Source organism: Silene latifolia, chromosome Y (genome assembly GCF_048544455.1).
Source record: "Silene latifolia isolate original U9 population chromosome Y, ASM4854445v1, whole genome shotgun sequence".
In the NCBI taxonomy this organism is placed as follows: domain Eukaryota; kingdom Viridiplantae; phylum Streptophyta; class Magnoliopsida; order Caryophyllales; family Caryophyllaceae; genus Silene; species Silene latifolia.
Genome location: NC_133538.1, coordinates 105,776,629 through 105,792,690, shown reverse-complemented (window position 1 = coordinate 105,792,690; position 16,062 = coordinate 105,776,629). Strand labels below are relative to the sequence as shown.

The 16,062-nt window shown below is 34.4% G+C and overlaps 2 protein-coding genes across 2 annotated transcripts in view; both read right to left on the bottom strand.

Moving 5' to 3' along the window:
- Window positions 1-16,062, bottom strand: part of LOC141633909 (vacuolar fusion protein MON1 homolog) — an 83,755-nt gene that overhangs the window by 44,421 nt on the left and 23,272 nt on the right. The gene's annotated exons all lie outside the window — the stretch shown is intronic.
- Window positions 4,281-6,742, bottom strand: LOC141633908 (vacuolar fusion protein MON1 homolog). The gene is made up of 6 exons (XM_074446251.1): window positions 6,260-6,742; window positions 6,085-6,164; window positions 5,937-6,008; window positions 5,794-5,833; window positions 4,529-4,630; window positions 4,281-4,433 (listed from the first exon to the last, which is right to left on the bottom strand). Exons 1-6 carry the CDS (start codon window positions 6,677-6,679, stop codon window positions 4,296-4,298), a joined length of 852 nt encoding a protein of 283 aa, XP_074302352.1. The 5' UTR covers window positions 6,680-6,742; the 3' UTR covers window positions 4,281-4,295.

The following is a 16,062-nucleotide window of genomic DNA, read 5'->3' as shown; positions in this document are numbered from 1 at the left end:
CTAATATAAGTAGATTAAATTTATTTTAATAATAAGATTATTCTAATATAAATAGGTGATACTCAAAATACACAATGTAACCAATTTTATGATATATTAATTATTAATTATTATATACATTATTCATATATTATATCGAGTTAATTATATTTTACTCCCTTTTGAAATTCACATTTTTAAAATTACCGTACTCCCTTTTGAAATTTTTTGCTAAAATTACTCTGAAAATGCATTTTTTCCTAAAATTACTTCAAAATTCCAATTTAAGTGACCTATTTCGTCTGTTTTTGAACTTATTCCAATTGTGCCTTAGCCAATTTATACTTTGAAAGGTATAACTATGTTGACAAATGGAGGGAGAGTTCAAAATAGGGAAAATAAGTCATAAATTGAAATTTTAAAGCAGTTTTAGAAAAAAATGCAACTTAATGGAGTAATTTTAGCAAAAAAATTCAAAAGGGAATAATTTTTAAAATGTGGATTTCAAAAAGGAGTAAAATATAATTAATTCTACTATATCTTAAATTTCATTTGTCATACTAACTGAACAGTTAACTGAAACCTAAAAATGTATCTTAAAAGGTAACTGAAAATTAAGAGATCATAATTTAATTGATTAAGCCAAAGTGCTCGAAAGGTAGCTATTTTTTTGGTAAAATGATATAAAAGGACATAATAAGTTCTCTGTATTTAATATTATAAATTGAATTAATAAAAAAACAGGTAACTTATTTCTCAAATGCTCCTCTTATTTTGGTAAATAATTTATATATCAAATAGTTACAAAAAATTAAGATAAATCAAATTTTGCTCAAAAGCTAATTTCTTTGAAATAAAGCCTAAATATGTGATTTTTCATGATCTCTCGACCTTACCTCATATCTAATTAATTACTTCTTGATGTTTTTTTTGCCAATATTTACTTATTTTGACCTTATTGTTAGTAGTTGATCTCAAGTTCCATTTTTAATATTATAATCTCCATTATAGCTATTGGTTCAGAATAAATATTAACAATTAGGCATTGTAACACAAGGTACATATATACTCCAAAATCACGAGGAACGGAATAAATAAGTAATTGGTTCAAAATAAATGTTAGCTTTCTACATAAGAATAAAAATGATTGTTAACTCTACAATAAGAAAAAGCAAATTAATTTGATAAAAAAGGAAAATCTATCACAAGTGCCCAACTATATCGCATTTATCTTGAATGTATCGAATATAAATAAAGTTTTAGACTCAAACTGAATTTTAAATCGTACAACCATGGTGTTATATATGGGGAAAATAATATCGTAATTATTTGAGAAAGTTATAGAATAGACGAGTATATGACATTTAAATGGAACGAAAGCGGTTATGGTTTTGAAATTTTTACTTGCGACAAGTAGGGGCATGTAATTTTTCTATTAAATACGGGTATGAGAAGGCCTACATTCGTCATGTCTTATCCCCCATTTGGCATCCTTACTTTTAGGTGTCGCTTTTGTTTTCATTATGCGAGATTTGGTCGGGTATTTTAGTTGGTGTAGACTTTGGGAGTAAGATTCATTATCTTTTAGGAATTTCACACTAAATGTATTTCATCCTCTTCGCAATGATCTTCCGTATTGCTTCCACACAATTGTTAATGCGGAAGTTTGATCATAATTTTCGACATATTAATGGTCAAAGTTATAAAAGTTTGACCTCTAAGAAGCAAGGCGGAAGAGTTTAAGAAGGGGAGAGAGTATACATGATGAATTTTTTTAATATAACTCATAATAGTATGCTCTACCAAGTGTGGTATGTCGGTTACGTTGTAGCGGAACATTAACTCCGTAAGAGAATTTTCTAACGGGACCTGTCTTATTATCAATCGCCCTGGAAAATTCATAGTAGAAGGGAAGATACTTACGGGTTCCAAAGTCGGCAAAAGGTACTAAACCCGAGGATAGTAATGACTTCCTCGGATACAAAGATTTTTTCGTTTTTAAGCGAGGCAATATACGTTGAGGCCATGCTACATAGATGTGACAAATAGATCAGGTCGTGTCGGGTTGAGGTGTCACATTTAAACGGATCACGAACTCTTTAACCCAAACCCAACCCAATTAAATCTCGTGTCGTGATCGTGTCGATCCAGTTACATTAATAGGTCATCAAACCTCAACCCTAACCCGTTAATTTCGTGTCGTATTTTCGTGTCATGTCATATTTGGAAAGTGTAAGTATATTTATGTGAGGATCAAGAAAATTTGGGATTAATTTAGTAAATAGGTTATTCGTGTCGGGTTCGTGTCTAGAGTGCTCAACCCAAACTAGCCCAATTAAATCTCGTGTCGTGTCCTTGTCGACAAACTTACATAAATGGGTTGTTAAATGTCAACTCAAACCCGTTAATTTCGTGTCGGATTCTTGTCGTGTTTTCGTGTCGTGTCATTGTTTGTCGGCTCTAATACTACGCTATAACAATAAACAAGAGTTAGGGACAGTCACTAAATCATGTTGAAATTTACCTGCCGAAACCAATTTTTATTAATGGCCACCTTTATGTAGTTTTAAGAACAACGTAATACGAGAGATTAAGGTTCTACATCGATGATAGAGACCAAATGTATCAAGGCCACAAGAAGGACATTGTTTACAAAGAAGTTTTCATAATTTACCAAATTAAGATGTTATATTATATATTTTGCATGGAGTTTTTAAGGATAAGTAGTCAAAGACTATTTCGGTAAAAAAATAGATGGTGCTAAGACAATAAGAACGACAACTCTATAATTCAACTATATCTCTGAATGTTAGTATACAACTGATATAGTTAAATACCAAATGCCAGAATGCTTTTGTTGCTTTTTTGTTATAGGAACTGATGATTAATCTGTCCTCGTCTAAATCAATTGGTGAGATATTGCGAGATGTCTATAAGGAGCAAATACTCTTAATTGTAAATAGTCAAGATAAAATTATGTTGTAAGAGATCTAACATTTTCTTTCAACGCACTAAATATAGTAACATCATTCAGTTTTACGTAGTTGTAAGATAATTTGCAAAACTCATAAAGATATGTCTCCGTTATTAAGGGTTCATATTGGTGAGCTCCACCATGTTTATAAAGAAAGCGTTTTGTATTTAATTAAAAACTGGTTGTGCCTGTGACAATGAAAAAGCTAGCGACATACTTAGGGGTTGTTTGGTTACCCCTTCTAAAACACATGAATTGTAAAATAAGTGGGTTGTTTGTTTACCCAAAATCCCATGAATTAAAGTTCCATAGGAATTCTAATTCCTCCATAATTGAGGAAGTTGCTTACTTAGCTCCCCCTAGGTAAGTGGTAATTCCTATGAAATTCACTTCCCACATTCCAACCAAACAAATTTCCTCAATTTCATGTAAATTGCAAAAACATGTGAATTGGTACTGAACTCCAATTAGGTTGTGAACCAAAGGACCCCTTAAACTATATCACTTGATGTTATAATAATTGATGGCAAAACTTTTATACTAAAAGCACTAATAATTTATCGGTTATCATCTATATCAATCACGATTTTTTTTCCATCAATGACAATATAGGACTTTTCTATCAACTTAAGAATATATTTTTACAGATAATTCTAATGAGGGCTAATCCTAATGAGAGCCCCGTGCATCGCACGGGCTTTTCAACTAGTTTACAAACAAAATAAAAACTGTAAAAAGCTTTAGAATCAAGAAACTGCAATAAAAATGAGACTCAATTGGTTTAAAGAAAAGCCCAACACCCATACTAGTCGGTTGGATCCATAAATTTCTGGTATGACTCCAACAATGTTCATAAAATTCATAAAAATAACTGAAAGTACTGTTTGCCAACAAAATAATATAATCTGTTTTGGGGGACAAGCTCATTCGATGAACTCCAGCCTGTGTATACGTCAGAAACTGCAAACAGGGGCTCTATTCTAGAAGATGACAACTCTTAGTTTTAAGCTTTTTAGTGATTCATTTTCAGTATCAAGAATTTCAACTTTCCAGCATCACGTTCAAAGTCAGTCATAATCCATACTTCAAAAGGTATTACCGGACAAAAAGAAATAAAAAGAAACGGATCTATGAATACAAAGAATTAAAAGAAGTTTGATGGCTAATTAACACCAAAATGCTGACACCCATTTCAAGTACGTCATTTAATATCAGTCAAGCTAGCACATACCAGAAAGCTCCATAATTTCCATAATATATCGTGTGCCTAATTAACGACTAAATTGAAAGAGGAATCACACATAAGTTATGTTGCATGAGTAAAATATTAAGATGAAAATAACTAGGAGCTAACATACCAACTGAAAGAATGGATGAGAGATGAGAAAACAGCATCTGTTCCACCAAGCAAAGGCGTCATATCAAACTTTGGATTCTTCTCAAAACATCTATTCACTGACTTTGTCAAAATAAGAATCATCTGTCCAGAAAATGTCGAGGCTTAACTCTGACTCCAAATCCATGATAAATAGAATGAGCAATATGAGGTTAGTAAAAGGAGGAAAGGAAACTTACCTGACCATAAAGTAGCTCCAATTGCCCCCTCAAAGAATCATATGGCTCCTCTGTACAGCTAATACAGACCAAATAGATAGGTCCCTTAACAAGAAAAACTACCTGAACAGTTGTATAAGGTTAGGACTTAGGCATGATTCAATGAGGCCGTAAATGAAACATGCTATGAACAAAAGGTTTCTTTCCAAACCCATCAGAACTGTTAATGTCATTAACGTCACTTGGCTTGGCTATATGCCTATATCAAACTTTAAGACTCTAAGTACAGCATAAGTTTCTATGTGAAAAAGTATAGATATTTTGGTACAAAAACTCCATAACAAAATTGAGCTCATGCATCACGATTTTAATTTATTCTGGCAGCATATAAAAAAACAATTAAGTCCAATTAAATGATACACGGTAGAAGAATTTGGACAAGTGCCTTTTATTGGAAATTCAACTTCTTGTTGATGAGTAATGAAGTGAGTACATAAAGTAGCTGACCCTTTACAGGTAAAGAAAGGTGGCAACCTAATTACAAAAGAAGTGCAGAAACAAATACATGATTCCTTGCACTATGATACATCATTTTTAGCACAACGGGAAGTAACCATATTGCTACACCTCAACCATACAATGTTTCCGAAAAGAAGACCTAAATTCCTGACAAGAACACTTTGCCCTTAATTCCTTAAATACTATGTAAGCTCCCCATCCTTCTAGATATGCCACCAAATTGTCAAAGGAAACATTCACACATCACTATGACACTACGTACCAAGGAAATCTCAAATCATACATGTGTCCTAAACAGGTGTAACACATTGTAGCAAATAGCAATAGTAACCAGTAACCACAACTCAAAACATCCGGAAAGAAAAACCGTGAGTAGATGCAAAAGCAGTGGTGAGTTTGTGTTTTCCCACTTGATATATAGACTGCATAGCAGGTGAAAAATGGTGTGGTAGACAAGGTAAGTCATGATGAGGGAAGAATCCAGTTACAGTTTATTTTCTTACAAGTAGCTGATGAATCCTCCCTCCATTTTTTTTTATACGAAAAGCAGTGGTGAGTTTGTGTTTTCCCACTTGATATATAGACTGCATAGCAGGTGAAAAATGGTGTGGTAGACAAGGTAAGTCATGATGAGGGAAGAGTCCAGTTACAGTTTATTTTCTTACAAGTAGCTGATGAATCCTCCCTCCATTTTTTTTTATACGAAACCGAAAGAATAAAAAGAAGCATAGAGTAGAAAAAAGCAGTGGAGATGAGAAGAGAGAAACCTGGTGGTTTCCAGCGCGAACCAACTTAACACGATCACCCCTAAGAAAAGGAAATGGTATGATATGAGTTAGAAAGAGCAGATTAATTAAGTTTATACATACAATTTGAGACATTGAGAAGTTAGTTAGTTAGTAAAGCTGACCCATTTTCAACAAAGGAAATGATAGCCTGCAAAGTTGCGGAAAAGCCAGCCAGCTTATGTTCATCCCCATACCTACACCAATAAAATTCTTAAGAGTAGCTCCGGAGTTGCAAAACTCAAAAGAAGTAGTAGTCGAAAAGTAGGAAACCTGGAATAAATAGGTTTGCCAGAATGACTAAGAACAAAAAAGTGTTTTTTCCTTTTCCTCCAGGAAAGCGAAGCATCATCCTGATTGTCATAACGCACACAACAATCAATACAATTAGTGTTGTTGACCTCAACACACAGATATAAACAATAGAATAGTAGTACTAATTTGATACCTCATGTTGATGTCTTTTACCAGGAGTCCAAGAGTGTGATCCCGAATCAACACCGCCATTAACAACGCCATTATCATCATCATCATCATCATCATCGCCGTCTTCTTGTTCAATCTCACCAGCGGTACTAGCAGGACTACTACTGCTACCTCTCTCGGCAGCGTATCCGCTACTAGTAGGACTCGCAGGATAATTCAACGCCCTACTCGGTACCGATTCATGATCAGTCTCCTCAGTTGAAGTTTGATCGCGCAATGCCGTGGCTTCATCAACAACATCAGATTGTTGTGGTGGTGGTGGTGGTGGTGCTGGTTGGTGCTGATGATTGGGGGTTAAGGAGAGAGAAGACAAATTAGGGTTTACATCGGTGGTGGTGGCGGCTGCGGCGTTTGGTGAAGGTGAGTCATCATCGGAGGACATTGTAGTAAGTGGGCTGACTAATTCCGGGGAGTTTTTTTAGGGGTATTTACTGTATTGTAATGGTTAGAGTATTTCAGTCGTTTTCCCAGATTAATTCCGTTTTCTTTTTACTGTCAAGACAAATTAGGGTTTACATTCGATGAACTACCACTGGTTCATATTTTCTGAGCATTATAATAAAAAACTAGTTGAAAAACCCGTGCGATGCACGGTGCAGGATTATCTGTAAAAATATATTTTAAGTTGATAGAAAAGTCCTATTATATTGTCATTGATGGAAAAAAAATCGTGATTGATATAGATGATAACCGATAAATTATTAGTACTTTTAGTATAAAAGTTTTGTCATCAATTATTATAACATCAAGTGATATAGTTTAAGGGGTCCTTTGGTTCACAACCGGAATTGGAGTTCCAAGAAAATACCAATTCACATGTTTTTGCAATTTCCATGAAATTGAGGAAATTTGTTTGGTTGGAATGTGGGAAGTGAATTTCATAGGAATTACCACTACCTAGGGGGAGCTAAGTAAGCAACTTCCTCAATTATGGAGGAATTAGAATTCCTATGGAACTTTAATTCATGGGATTTTGGGTAAACAAACAACCCACTTATTTTACAATTCATGTGTTTTAGAAGGGGTAACCAAACAACCCCTAAGTATGTCGCTAGCTTTTTCATTGTCACAGGCACAACCAGTTTTTAATTAAATACAAAACGCTTTCTTTATAAACATGGTGGAGCTCACCAATATGAACCCTTAATAACGGAGACATATCTTTATGAGTTTTGCAAATTATCTTACAACTACGTAAAACTGAATGATGTTACAAAAAAACAGCAGGTATCATAATTATATATAATTAGTGCGTTGAAAGAAAATGTTAGATCTCTTACAACATAATTTTATCTTGACTATTTACAATTAAGAGTATTTGCTCCTTATAGACATCTCGCAATATCTCTGATTCTATTACATAGAATGCACGGGCACCTAGTAGTATTATCTGTGACAACATCAGTTAGTAGTTTATGTCATATTTTAAAATAGTTGGGTTACCAAGTTAGTATAATAATGTCAGTTAGTAGTATATATTTTATTGCACCGCTGAAAACGTTGTTTTACGTTACCATGGTATGGTAATAGAAAACTATTAAATTTAACAAAAAGTCAAATTATGCTAACAATGGAAGCAAACAAAATTTTCACCAATTGATTTAGATGAGGACAGATTACACTAATGGAAAAAACCCCTATTGCGTCAGTTGTAAAAGGCCTTTTGCGTCTGTTTTTGACTGACGTATATCGAGGGGTCGTATTTGATATGCGTCTGTTTTGGAACCGACGCAAAAAGTTAACATTTGCGTCAGTTGTGTCTTAAAAACCGACGCAAAAAGGTGTCATTTGCGTCAGTTGTATTAGTAGAATTGACGCAATAGACTCTTACAACCGACGCAAATAGTTGTTATTTGTGTCAGTTCTTCACATAACCGATGCATTTGCTTTTATTTTTTGCGTCAGTTCTACCAAAAAAACTGATGCAATTGATAAATTGTTTTAAGAACCATTTGCGCATTTGTCATCAGAAACGGATGCAATTAATGTTTTTTTTATATACAAAAAATTGTTGCCGAAAATCCCGTAAAACTAACAATTCGAATACAAAAGCTTGAAAACCTACAACAATAATCCAACCAGCCACCAATACATAACATGTAAAGTAACATTAAACCCAACAACGTTCCAAATACAATCCAATGTATACAAAATCTCACAAACGTCTTAGTTACTAAGCTAATCTATACTAAATGATCTCTAAACATCTACTAGCCGAAACTTCTCTAGCCAAATTCATATACATGGTTGAAAAATGAATGCGGGGACGTGATGTATTATGAAGATCAAGAATATAAAACCCTTGTTCACATACACCTCTTCAATGCACCGGGGATTGTTAGATGTTAAAGTCGACATCTCTTCCCATGTAATATCAGTGCTTGCTTTGTGCAAACGTACACCATTAATTTTGAAGAGCCTCGACGTGAGAAATGTGCAAGGTCTTTGAGGCCATCACCTTTTTCTTTAACCGAGTAATAACCTATGGGGAGATGGATTCAGCAAACAAGCAAGGGCATGTTAGTGTATGAAAAAAATGGGAAGTCCCAGTTTCAAATTAAACTAATCTTGAAACCAAATTAGAATAATTAAACAAGACTATAAGATGTAACAATCAGAAGTATAGAACTACAAACATGTGCAAAATTTTCACATTAGTCCTAACAGCAGGAGCATCAAATAAAAGAACCATTGATAAGCTACCTTCTGATTGAACTAGAAATTTTTTCCATAACACATTTAGATTGGTCCCCATGAATGTCCTTTATGAATTAAATAAGAGCATTTGTTAGTAGAAGAACAGCCCTCAAAACAATACCACTCACTAAGAGAACACCAGAAAACATGGGAGGCAATTTAACTACCTATAGTACATGGACGTAAAGGTGAAACCTCGGCCGATTTGTCATTGAAACAATTCTAGTGCGAATGTGGTATCAACAAGAAAGAGAACAAGTGATATCGTATACTCTTAGTCCTTCATCATCTAGAGAGGGTATAAATACAATAAATCAAGAAGGCGAAATGTAAATTGACACGATGGTCGATAGACACTCAACGGCTCTACTCGCTTCGGATGTAAACACCACACACACATCTAATGATAAGGATATACCATCACATATTCATTTAATTGATGTCATTCAACAATCAACTAAGCGTATCCTGGAATGTCCATACACAACACAATTCACATGAACGTTTGAAACTTAAAATTGTACTCAATATGCAAAGCAATTGGCATAAAGCTAGCTAGAGAGAAGGAGAGTAAGAACGTAACCCGTCAAACCAAGGTGCAAATGAAGATGACAGTTTTGTATTTGACTTGCACCGCCATCCTTTAAAAGATGTCCTCTATACTGCAAAAAAAAATAATTCATGAGCTCACTCCCACACTCATGACTGTCTCCAACAAAATTAACAAAGCAAAAGGACCATTTAAGATACAGGTCCGTACCTTGTGATTAAGTAGCATCCACCATCAGTTTGAACAAAGCAGAACCTCCATGGTGGCAGGGCATCTTCCATGCCATGTTTTCTAGCTCATCCTGGCATTCAAAATTTACATTTCAAAACCTCCATAATAAACTATCAGAGAAAACCATTTCAGAAAGCCGTCAAAATGTTTTGAAAATATTATATAACTAGCCCATACTAAAAACAATAATTACGGCGAAAGCACAATTTTGGGCAAAATCAAACAAATTAAGAAATTCACATCAAGAGCCATTTGGGTAATAATATCAACAAAAAAGAAGCTAATTCATCATCCGAAGTAACATCTGAAAACTCAATTAAGTATGAGAAAATTGTAAATTAAAAATTCTAAAATAAAAAAAACCCAGATTTAAGAACAATAAAAAATGTAAATCAAAAATTTTAAAAAACCGTCACAAATCAACCACCACCAACGGATAAAAACTAAAAACCAACAAATCTAATATGAAAACATTAGAAAATACAATAACAATATAAAACAAATAACAATAACAACCTACCATACCCAGATCTGAAAATACAATAACAATATAAAACAAATAACAATGAAAACATTTGAAAAACTCGAAAAACCGGCCAAAACCAAAAATAACACACAAAAAGCATGTACTCGTGAATGGAAATTGCATCAATTGACTACGATAAGGGCATAGAGAGTTCTATGATTCAGTTTGCTTCATCTACTACAAAAATTAACAAGCACCCACCTTGTACACAACAGTACTATTTGAAGAAAAAAGAAAAAAAAAAACAGAAAAACGCATGGCCCAGATCTGTGAAGAAAAAAGAAAAAAAAATTGAATGGAGGAGAAGATCGAGGTGGCGGCAGTGAGGCATGAAGGAGGGAGGAGGTGGCGGCGGATCTGTGAAGAAAAAAGAAAATAAAATTGAATGGAGGAGAAGAAGACGGCGGCGGCAGTGAGGCATGAAGGAGGGAGGAGGTGGCGGCGGATCTGTGAAGGAGGGAGGAGGTGGCGGCGTGTGTGCGGGGTGGTTGAGGGAGGGTCGTGGTGGAGGGATGTGGGAGTTGTTTTGGTTTTTTTTTATTTGTTTTTGTTTTGAGAGGATGAGAGAAAAAAAATGGGAGAGAATGAGGGAGGAGAGAAGTGTGAGAAAATGAATAATGAGGAAGTGAGTAGGGAGGATAGAATAAGGAAGGAGTTATACAAGATTAGAAGGAGTTATACAAGGATTAGGGAGGGAGATTTGTGACCCTTCAATGAGATGTAATCTCATCCCTCCATCCCTTCCATCCAAAGGCCCATATAAGGACTTAGGGACTCATATGATATGAGGGACACATGAGAACCCCCCCTCTCTCTCTCTCTCTCTCTCTCTCTCTATATATATATATATATATATATATATATATATATATATATATATAGTGATAAGTTCTTCTAAGTCCTTAATATCTTTTGAGTCCCTAAGTCTTTATTAGGGCCCTTGGATTAGAAGAATGGAGAGTGGAGATTTGCCTACTTTAAGCCCATTATAGGCGTGAAAAAAAAAAGGAAATAGGGTGAGCAGGAGAGAGAAGGGATGTGTTAGTACAATTTGCTATTACCCACTGTGCACACACAAACACATGCATAATCACTCAACAACCTTCCTCAACACATTTCTTAGACATACTCCACCAAAACACAATTTGAAAAAACTCATCATGATGGCGAAAATTGAGAGCAAATCCTACTTTCTTCATTTCCCATCTTCCTTTATCGCCTTCCTTGATCATCTTCCATTATTATCCTTGAGCATCTTCCATTATTATCCTCGGCCGAGAAACAAACAACAAGACCAACGTCCAACGTAAAAAATGACGGATTTGCAAATGGTTCCATTTGGCCATGGTAATTATTGGATTGTTTTTTTTTTATTTTCTTCATGTTAGTTTATATATCATATTGTTATGAAAACATTAGGTTAGATATTAACAGTTCTTTAAATATGATGAGGAAGTGTATTTTAGGTTATTTTTGAAGCTTGTTTTTTATTATGTAAAATCTGTAAATCCACTGTTTTATCATGAACTCCATCATTATGGAGTTCAATATCAACTCTGTGAATAATAAGTTAAACTTCTCCATGATGGAAGTTAAACTCTGTGAATAATAAGTTCAACATCATAGTGTCAAGCTTGAAATTTATAAATGTGAATTCGATGAAATTGTAATTTTAATCGCAAAAGGTGTGAATGTAAGCCACCAAAGTATTATTGTAATTATTATGGTAGAATTGAATTTCAAAAGTGTAATATTTGTATCTTAAATTGAAATTGTCAATATCGTAAGTATAACTTATAAACGTAATTATATCCGATAAAAGTATAATTTTAATGGTAAAAGTGTTATTGTAAGAGACAAAATATGTCAGTTTTAAACAGAATTGTAATAATTACAAGTATAATTGTAACATACAAAAGTGTAATTATAACAACCAAATGGTTTATTGTAAATAAAAGCAAGTTTTGAAATCGTAATTGTAATAATAAAAAGCATAATTCTAACAGATTGGATTGTAATTTTAACAGTAAAAGTGTGATTGCAAAAGACAATTTCTCGTAAGTTTTCAAACCTGTAATTCTAATAGAAACAAGTATAATTGTAACACGAGAAAAGTGTAATTTTAACAACCAAAGGGTTGATTGTAATGGTAAAAGTCGCAAGTTTATAAACTATAATTGTAATAGTAGAAAGTATAATTCTAACAGGCAAAAGTGTAATTATAACTACGAAAAGTGTAATTTTAAGAAATATATAATTTGGGTTACTTTAAGTTGTTATGAAAACAATTGATAATTATTACGCTATTGTCAGATAATATTGAGCACAATGGAAAACAAAAGCCGAACGAAGAAGAATTTTGCAAAGATGTTGAAGCTAAGTTCACCCCTATGTTGGTCGAATTCTGGAAATAGAGGAAGCAGTTGACATTTTATAGAATTTATGTCGTTGCTTGTGGTTTTGATGTGCGTAAGTACACGACTAAGAGATGGCGTGGAGGGGAGATCAAATCTAAACCGTTGGTTTGCAACCGGGAGGGGTTCAAAATGTAGGGACAATTGGAGTGTAGTGGGGCAGGACTCGGGTAGGAGACACAAAGTCGGGCGTGTTGGTTGCAAAGCGAGGATTAGGTCGTTTCTTGATGAAGAGGGAATTACGAATTGATGATTCCACAGTGGGCACAACCATGAACTCGTACGCCGAGAGATAGAGAGTTCCAAAAGTTGGCATGCAACATAACAGACTATCACAAAATGATAATCCTTTATAATTCAAGGGTGAGTTAATTAAAATTACACTTGTCTTGATTGAAATTACACTTGTTTATGTTATAATTTCACTTTAATTTGTTAGAATTACACTTTTGTCAACTAAAATGACACTTTCAAGGCGTCTACAAAGACATTTTTTCTTGTTAAAAGAACACTTTTCTTTTTTGGAACTTATACATTTGTATCTGTTTTCTCTATCAAAAGAGATAGAGAGTTTCAAAAGTTGTCATGCAACATACATGTACTATCACAAAATGATAATCCTTTATAATTCAAGGCCGAGTTGATTGGAATTACACTTTTCTTGATTAAAATTACACTTGTTTATGTTATAATTTCACTTTATTTTGTTAGAATTACACTTTTGTCATCTAAAATGACACTTTTTGAGTCTACAATTACATTTTCTATTGTTAAAATTACACTTTTCTTTTTTGAACTCGATATATTTGTATCTTTTAATTATGTTTTTGATGATTAAAATCAGACATCTAAAAGATTGTCATTAATCAAAATTTGGAGATAGAGCTACGAAGACTTACAAAATTTCAAGGAACATGTTAATGGGTTTGAAAACATCGGTGCTAGTTTGAATTCTTTTAAGAACTTTCACAGGGATGTGAAATGCTACATTCATGAACGGACGGTCGGATGTTCGTGGACCACTTTAAGGAATTGGTCATTACTAGACCAGGGTTCTTCTTTGACTATGATGTTGATTCTGACGGTAGCCTTAGTAAAACTATATGGGCCGACGGGATCGCTAGAAGGACTACTCGGTTTTTGGGGATGCGGTGTCATTCGATCCGACGTATTCCACCAATAAGTATGACATGTCATTCACACCTTTCACGGGGGTTGATAATCATAAACGGTCACACTTTCTCTGTGGAGCGCTTGTTGCTCATGAAGATGCGACTCGTTTAAATGGGTGTTCACCCGTTTGGGTGCGATGGGTGGCAAAGAGCCTAAGTACATTATCACCGATCGGGATGTCGGTATTCTTAAAGCGGTGCCATTGGTGTTCAAGAAGCACGCCACCGCTTATTGTATGTGGCATATCATGAACAAGGTTCCAAGCAAGTATGGAATGGCGAGAGATGATTATTCAGTGTTTCTAAAGAAATTGAATGCCATAATATGGGATGAAGACATTGAAGCGGCAGAGTTCGATGCAAAATGGGAAGAAATTGGCAGGGAACACAATGTTAATAACATTGATTGGTTCCAAGAAATGTACGCTAAAAGGAGGCAGTGGGTTATGGCTCATTGTAGGGACCTAGATATGGGAGGTGTTATGAGGACAACCCAAAGATCAGAGAGCGAAAATAGTTTTTTTAAGAGATTTGAGAGTAAGTCAGAAACATTAGTTGAGTTTACGATGCGTTTTGACAACACGATGGACCAAAGAAAGACACACACAAACAGATTGACAATCGTAATGCATACGCTTCGAAATATCAACGCATCTAGCTATTGAAGTGCACGGGCGGAAGTGTACGGTCATAAAGTATTCGAGGAATTTAAAGAAGAGGCCAAGTGCTCAATTGGTACTTGTAAAAGTAGAGGATTCACTGAGTGTGGCTCTTTAGAAGTGACCACTGTAAGAGATGCAAGCAGGGAGAGAAATTATGAGGTCACATACGCCTGTATCATTCTCAGTAGCATTTGTTTACTAAAATTATACTTTTATCCGTTAAAATTATACTTTTGTTGATTAGATTTACACCTAGGGTTGTTAGAATTATACGTTGGGTTGTTAAAATAATACGTTGGGTTGCTAAAGTTATACTTTAATACGTTAAAATTACACTTTTATTGATTAGTATTACACTTTGGGTAGTTAAAATTACAAATTGATTAAAGTTATACTTTTATCCGTTACAATCACACTTTTATTGATTAAAATGCTACTTTTGTGTATTACAAAGAACACTTTCATCTGACGATTTAACTAACATATTACTTTATAATGTTGAACTAGATACATCAAAGCCACTTGTAGTTTAATGCTTGAGAGGAAAGGCATTATTTGCGTAAGCATGTCATATGGATTTACTCATCAAACGGAGTGAAGATTATTCCAGAATAATGTATTTTTAAAAGATGGTGTAAAGATGCAAGGTTGTCTAAAATGTTCGATTGTAATGGTGAAGCAACTGAGGACGTTGATATAATAGATGGAAAACAGATTGCAAATGTCGGGAATGTGGCTCGGAGATTCATCGACAGTTGGGTTGCTCATGGGCAAATTGAAAAATGATGTCGAGAACTTCTCTTGTCTAATTAGACAGTTTAAGGAGAAACTCTCACCATTAGGATCACCATTGAATAAACGACAACAGTTGGAGAAAATTCTTGGATGTTCTCCTAGTGAGGAGATAACCATTTTGCCGCCTAAGAAATCCAAGAACAAAGGGAGCGGAAAGAGAATGTTGTCGAAAAAGGAAAAAGCAGTTGCTTTGGCAAGGAAGCCAAAACGCATGTGTAAAAATTGCAAGCGATTAGCTAACCATGACAAAAGGAACCGCCTAACCCATTCGCAGAGCACCCGCCAGTCTCGCAATCGTCAGAAACCTCGTCGGAAGAAGAAGAAGATGGAGAAGACGAAGAAGAAGGAGAAGAAGAAGAAGAAGAAGAAGGAGAAGAAGAAGGCATCTTAGAATAATCAATTTAAGACGTAATAAGTAGTACAATTTTTTTGGGATGTCTACACAAAATACGAGGTACAACATGATGTTTCGTATTGTGTTTAGACATCAAATCGCCAGAAGACAACTGTCGCCGTTGGTATTAGAATGTATTTTGATGAAGTATTCTTTATTAGACTATTACGATTATAATGTGCAAATTCGTAACATTGAAATTTTCACTCTTGACTATTATGACAAATTATGTTCTTCAAAGTACACATAGTTATTATTGCAACATCTTTCAGATAGGTAAAACAACATTACTGTCTTTTCATAAATAAAACTACTAAAATGACA